The sequence below is a fragment of the Seriola lalandi genome, unplaced genomic scaffold (genome assembly GCF_002814215.2).
Source record: "Seriola lalandi dorsalis isolate HSWRI2012SDOR001 ecotype SW California unplaced genomic scaffold, Sedor1 jcf7180002054933, whole genome shotgun sequence".
Lineage (NCBI taxonomy): Eukaryota > Metazoa > Chordata > Actinopteri > Carangiformes > Carangidae > Seriola > Seriola lalandi.
In genome coordinates, this window is record NW_019525485.1 from 3833863 (window position 1) to 3841053 (window position 7191).

Consider the following 7191-nt stretch of genomic DNA (forward strand, 5'->3'; position numbering starts at 1 on the left):
CGCTCACCTGTCGGAGGTGTTTGAGAGGCAGCGTGAGAACAGCTGCTTCCTCTTCCTCCGTGATTAGCGACGGCTGCGGAAACACTGATTGGCGGATGATTTCAGTCCCGTGTTTGTGTGTTGAATGTATGTTTGACAATGAGCTGAAGGATTAATAAAGTTCACTTTGACTCGTACGGTTAAAACTAGCGGTAGTTTCTCACCACAAGATGGCGCCGCCTAGAAGAGCATTTAGCACAGTTTTCTGTTGACTTGTATTTTCATGAGTCAGATTTTAAATGTAAAAGGCTTCACATGTTCAACAATCCAAACTTTTTGTTTGACACGAGAAGTTAATTTAATGTGATGGTTTCTGTATGATTTGACACGTGTTGTCCACGTTCTCATTTATCTTCTTCTTGTGCTTCTTTCACTCACACCAGCAGCCCGACTCCTTTCACTACACGACACCACATCATGACGTCACGTTAACACAACACAAGCTGTTCTGTCTGAAAACGTGTAAATGTCCATGAGATTATAAGAAATAATCAGGACAGAATATAATCAACAGATGTGAGTTTTAATGAATGGATGAGTTGCTGCTGCTCACTGTTACCATCACTTCTGTTGATGGACCTTTGAGCCACCTGCTGGATACAGATGTGTCGTACTGGGGTATTGGGAGAGGCAGTGGTTCTCATGGTGATAATCAAAATCTAAGATTTTTTGTCACAATGTCTGTCTGCACTTCAAAATTAATTTAAGTAGAGATTTGGGGAATTGTACATTGTTATTATTTTCTAATAACAGTAAAAATGAGTTTTTTACAAGATGCTCCATCCAAGGTTGTAGAAATGTAAAATCATCAAGTCAAATGACCAAGAACCAGAGTCCTTTACAGAGTGTGTAGTTAGTTTTCTGATGCATGTTTCTTCATGAACAGTTGTTTCATAAGCTTGAGGATTAGAACAGATAAATCATATCAGTTTATTTATTGAGCATGGAAATGTCAACCTTTATCTCAACAACCATCACTGCAGCAGGAGACTGAGCTGAAGCATGATCATTTTTCTAGATATTCTAATTTTATAATGGTGATGTAAGAGCCATATTAATAATTGGTAAATTTAGTAACTTAATAGCAAAAATGTTGAAATGCTCATTTAGTTATGTTGCTAGTTACGTGTTGTTTTGTGTTGACGGAACATCTGCTTATCCACTGGTTTTCTTCCAGTTTTTTTATAAACTGCGGACATGAGCCCCTGCAGTGACCTCTGACCTCTGTGAGGAGTGAAGGATGGTGAGATATGTTCACTTTAAACTCTACAGGCTGCTCATAAAACAAATGGGGTGATGACACAAATAGTACTGTTAACTATGTTTGCAGAAATTCTATCTGTTATATTTTTTTCTCAGATTTAGTCACAAGAATAAAATCATGTATACTTTATACAAACAGTACAGGTTGTGCACAAACCAACTGATCCTCTGGAGACTGATCTAACTGGTGGATTCACAGAAGAGAGTTTATTCTCCTCTGTATTAAAGGCCTCAGTGTGCTTCAGACAACGTGTTTGTTGGATGCTGCATCTGAACTCTACACAACAATGTGACCACCAGGCCCACGTTGAGCTGTGATTGGTCAGGTGACAGTGAGCACCTATTTTTTCATTCTTGACACAGCTACCCGTCACTCACCGTGAACAGGTGAGTGCAACACTGTGAGGCAGCCTGGCTCAGCATGTTAGATGAATCAGTTGATTAGAAGCAGACGGAGACCTTCACTCATGACAGTGGCTGACAAAATCAAACCATTGAACTGAGCACTGAAATGACAACTCCATTTCCAAATGAAGTATTTAATACATGTCATTAGATTATATGATGATGATGATGATGATGAGATAAGAAACCGGAAGCTCTTGACAATGGATGAGGAGTCATACAGAAGAAATCTTACACAATTATCATCAAAACCTCTGAGCTACAAATTCACTGATGTCAACAGCAGTTACATTAAATAGGCAGCTCCTCAGTCTATGTTAGTGAGTGACAGAGTCTGATCACATATTCATACATTTAACTCAGCAATGACATCAAAGTGAAATCATCTGCTTGGTCAAAGTTAATAAAGATTAACAGGTCAGGGGTTTGTCGTTCCAGCCCTCGTCTGTGGAGGGCAGCATCATCCGTCACAGTGTACAACCTGCCTGAAATTCAATAGAAGAAGAAACAGACACTCCTTTAAACTCAGAGCTGCAGTAATGACTTTTGTCAAACACAACATCTGCCGCACCAGACAGCCTCAGACAGCTGTTATCCCCATCACTGTGAATCCATGTTTACACACCGTGGAAGTAGTAGTTCTCTTCATACTGGTTGTTTGTTTGAAGGACAGTTGGTGGGTTATGAGGCAGGTCTACTGAGTGGGAATCTTAACAATTTCTGTGATTTAGTCCTGTCTATTTAATGTGACCGACAAAGAGGCTTTAATGAAAAGACCATTATGAACTCATCAGTTAAACAAAGTTCTGACTTGTCCCTGTTGTCTCTACCTCCGTCCTCCCAGCAGATGTAAGACTAAATCCTCATCTTCAGCCAGAGAGAGACCTGTGTCCAGAGCTGAGTGCTCATCATCCTGCTGTCTCACTTTCTTCCTCCTCGCTGCTGTGAGCTCCTCATCTTCCTCATCACTGCTTTCACTGCTGTGCTCCCGTTTAGTGGACCTTATCTGATACTGCCCCCCGCGCCCAACCCCCTCCTCGTGGGCCTGTTTGTCGGGGTCCGGCAGGGTGCTGGGGTCAAACTCATCATCGCTGTGATTGGCCAGGTACGCCACCACCTCGTCCTCGTCGTCAGACTGCTGCCTGTGCTGCTTGCTGGCCTCCCTCCTGGCTGCCTTTTCCTTCAACCTCTTCTCTGTGTGTTTGGCTTTCACTTTGCGCCTGTACTCATCCTTGTCAAACTCCTGGTCTTCCTTTTTCAGTCTCTCCCTGGCCTTCTCCACATTGATACCTGAACCTTCCTCCTCTTCCTCCTCTTCACCAGTCACTGCCCGTTGAACTGGTGGCCACAGCTGCATAGCGTCTCCCTCTTCATTAAAAGTCACTTTGGTGTTGACTTGGAAGTTTCTCTTAAGCACCTTTTTGGCCTCTTTGAACTTTGTCTCTTTTTCCATTTTCTTCTTGGGGCCATTTAAAGGTTCCTCCAGACTCTCCTGGTCCTCTGTAAGACTGAAGACGTCCTTTCTTTTGACCATCAACAGGTCCAAATCTCTTAGATCATCATCATCATCATCGTTGTCATCTGAACCTAGAAGTAGTGCCCTGGACTGATCCACATATTGTTGATCACCGCTTTCCTCATCATCATCATCCGAGTCTTCAGACTCAGAGTTTTGATCTTCCACATGAGGGATGTTTCCTCTCAGCTGGGCCTTAAAGCTCCTCAGCTCCTCTTCTTCTTCAGGCTGCTCCACCTCTCTCTGCCCACCTCTCTCACCTCTCTGTGCCTGAACTTTATTTAAGAAGCGCACCCTTGGAGCCACAGCGAGGCCAAGAGAAACGGCGTACTCCTGAAGCTGGAGTTTAAAGACGTCAAACACATCTTTGTTCTTCATCAGATAAACGGAGCGCAGGTAGGAAACAAAACACCTCTGGGCCCTCTCCTTCTGCTCCTTCTCCTGGGCCAGGAAGGCCTCCAGCTTCTGCTGGACGCTCTGCAGTTTGTCTGGGTTCACCTGGAATTCATTACACAATGAAATTAGTCAGTACACATCTTGTCTGCTGCTCTGATGTTGTTGTTTGTATTATTTATGGTAAAGGCACCTGAAGATTATATGACCACTAGTGTCACTACAGAACAATATTTTCATGTTGTTTGAATCTTGTGCTCTTATTATTTCCTCCACAGATTCCTCTGAGACAACTTTATTTTCTCTTTTGGACCAAACTCCACTCTGGGAACTGAGAGGACTGTGAGTCTCATTTCAGTGTAATCTCAACTTTGAACACACATTTTCCTCCATCTGTTGCAGGCAAAAGCTGAGAGAGCACTGGGAACAACATCTATATTTAAAATTGATTAATGGGTTCATTGACCTCTGGACTAAACTTGCAACTACTTTCTACTGAAGAAATAGTCCCTGTAAAAACTGTTGATAATGAGGCAGAAATCTCAGAGCCAAATCTCAACACCTGGACAAATCAAGCCAACCTCTCAGCATCAATCAGTGACACGGGAGAAGAGAGACCTTGTTTTGTTGTTGCTTTGTTTCTTTTCATATTTTGTTGTTTCTTTGAAAATTTGAGTTGACTGGCCCTTTAAATACATTGACATCAATCCTGAGAACAGATGACAGCTGCGACAACAAGGTAAGGACCGGAATATCTTCACTACGAAACATCTTCCTGTGGATTCTCACACTAAGAAAACTCTACAAGTATAATCCACCAGTTCTGTATGACACCGACTCTGAAGCTGTCAGGTACAAAACCACTCTGCTTTTTTATCAACGTTTGTCTTGGACATGGTGAGTAACCTACTTTATCCTCACAAGCGTTTTAACAATATACAGCATCACAACAATCAGATAATGGCTGAGAACACTTTAATGTCCTGGTTTTTGAGAAATCCAATACAACATCACCACAGACTACAGCCTAGAAAGTGACCACAGAGTAGAGTGGTACTGCACTGGGTCACATCACATCATACACTGTGAGAACAGTGTGATGTAGAGTATGAACAGGGTCTCACCTGGATCTTATTGATGGGAACCTTCTTCTCCTGCAGCTGGCCAACCATGCCCTTCTCCTCTGATGGAAGCAGCAGCAGCAGGGCTTCTCCCCCCTCCTTGTACCTGGCAGTGCGGCCCACCCTGTGGATGTAGGTGTCTGCATCCTCCGGACAGTCGAACTGCAGCACCCAGTTGACAGCGGGGAAGTCCAGGCCTCTGGCGGCGATGTCAGTGGCAAAGAGCACAGCATTCTGCTTTCTGAGGAAGTCGTTGTAGACCTCCACCCTCTTCATCTGCTGCTGCTTTCCATGCAAAGCCAAGATGGGCATGCCAGGTCTGAGGCGGCAGCAGGCCCGGAAAAGGTACTGTACCTCCTTACAGCATGCAAAGAAGACAATGACCTTCTTCTTCAGGTGGCTCCTGATGAAGGAGTAGAGCATGTTGACCTTCTGGTGAAGTTCACACACCACATAGCTCTGCTCCAGAGTGGCTGGCGTGCTGAACTTGGCCTTCTCGTGAACCCACACGTACGCTGGGTCTTTGAGGCTGAGCCGAGCTAGGTCTTTGACGGACTTGGTCTGCGTGGCGGAGAACAGCAGCGTCTGCCGGGAATTCGGGAGATTCTCCAAGATTGCGTTGAGTGTATCGGCGAAGCCCATGTCCAGGATGCGGTCCGCCTCGTCCAGGACTAGCATGTGGAGGTCGGAGGCGTGGAAGGTGGCCGTCTCGTCCATGTGCTGGAGCAGCCGGCCAGGGGTGCAGATGACGATGTTGGTGCGATGGATCCTCTCCGACTCACTCTTCAGCTCTTTCCCACCTATGATGAGCCCCGCGGAGAACTCGTGGTTCTTGCCCACCTTGCGCAGGACTTCGAAAGTCTGGTAGGCAAGTTCTCTGGTAGGGGATATGATGAGTGCACCGAGGCCATCCATGGAGCTCCACTGCTGCCGGTAAAGACACTCCAGCACCGGGATGAGGAAGGCTAACGTCTTCCCGGAGCCAGTCTTAGCCGCGCCGAGGACATCTTTCCCCTGCAAAGCGAAGCCAACGGTCTGTCTCTGGATCTCTGTGGGCTGCCGATACTGAGCCTCCTGCAGCCCCAGCAGGGTCTTCTTTGAAATGGGGAAGTCTGAGAACTTGACGGCCTCTTTTGTGTTGATGTGAGGGTACCTGCTAACCAGCCTCTGGATGTCCTCCCTCTCGACCTGCCACTCCGGCTTCTTCTTCTGCGCTTTCTCTCGCTTCACTCGCGCCTGCGTCTTCTTGTATTTTTTCTTCCATTTCTCGAAGTTCTTCACTGGGTCGTCTTCCGCTTTCATCTTCGCGGGTTTAGGTTTCTTCCCCAATGATTCTGAGCGTTTGCTGTCCATGATTCAAACCAAGGAAATCAACACACACGAGTTTAGACCATACAGACTATGAACAGCGTGGAGAAGACAGCTTTCTGTCGCGTTCAGCATGACGTCATGACACGTCATCAAGCGACGTCTGTATTCTTCTTCTTTGTGGATTACAACCAGACGAATCACTATCGCCACCTGTTGTAGTGTTATGAATCTCAGTTCCTGATCCTGCAGATGTGATGAACATATGTCCCACAATTCTATATGAAGGGTATTTTAAGATTCATGTTTAATCCTGTTCTTGCTCCTTAAGTGTCTCCCATTAACACACACACACACACACGCACACACACACACACACGCACACACGCATGTTCAACAGTCTCCGTTCGACTGCACGTCTCCAGAGGTGGACACAGTTCACAGCTCCATTACTGGAGTCAGAGTATAGATCCTCCTGGTCAAATATTAATCCAATACAAGTGGAAGTTGCTCAGTTAAACTTTTACTTGAGTTAAAGTACTGGAATACTTGGGAGAATTGGGAGAAGCGTGCAGTGCTCCCAATCCCCCCACTCTCCAATCTCACCCCAAGTACCCATTTTCTGCCTGGTGGAAAAGAAAGGAAAACAAGACCTTATTTGTTTATTTCCTATATTTTTTCCTATAGTTGCTCTCTCCCTCTCAATAAATCAAAAATATAAGTCATATATCTAAAACAATAGAAATACCAAAAAGCTTTCAGTTGTTCTCTGTGGTAGTGTATGCTACTATATTCATGTTAAATGTCATTTTGATGTCAGAATGTTCTGAAGACTTGTGGCTTGTGAACAATGGGTCCAACAATGACCTATTTCGGTCACTATGGAGCGAAAGAATCTGTCATAATCTGTGATCTCGTTCACTTCTCCCATTGGAATGAATAAACTCAGACCTGTGGGGGGTTTAAAGATGGCGCTGTGAAAGATCTTGATCTCGAGTGCAGCTTTCAAATCGGACATTTACACGTGGATGCGGCTTTTGTACGACCGACAATATACTTTTTCGGATGTAATATTGACTCGTCTCCGTTATTCAATTGTTTTACTTAACTTTTAAGGTAATTTTAGCAAGTTATGTCGAGCTCCTG

The 7191-nt window shown here is 44.9% G+C and overlaps 1 protein-coding gene across 1 annotated transcript; it reads right to left on the reverse strand.

Annotated features, from left to right (window-relative positions):
* Nucleotides 1–543: 543 nt before the first annotated feature.
* On the reverse strand, nucleotides 544–6195 carry ddx10 (DEAD (Asp-Glu-Ala-Asp) box polypeptide 10). Its single transcript, XM_023393366.2, has 2 exons — nucleotides 4741–6195; nucleotides 544–3721 (listed from the first exon to the last, which is right to left on the reverse strand). Exons 1-2 carry the CDS (start codon nucleotides 6088–6090, stop codon nucleotides 2534–2536), a joined length of 2538 nt encoding a protein of 845 aa, XP_023249134.1. The 5' UTR covers nucleotides 6091–6195; the 3' UTR covers nucleotides 544–2533.
* Nucleotides 6196–7191: the final 996 nt, after the last annotated feature.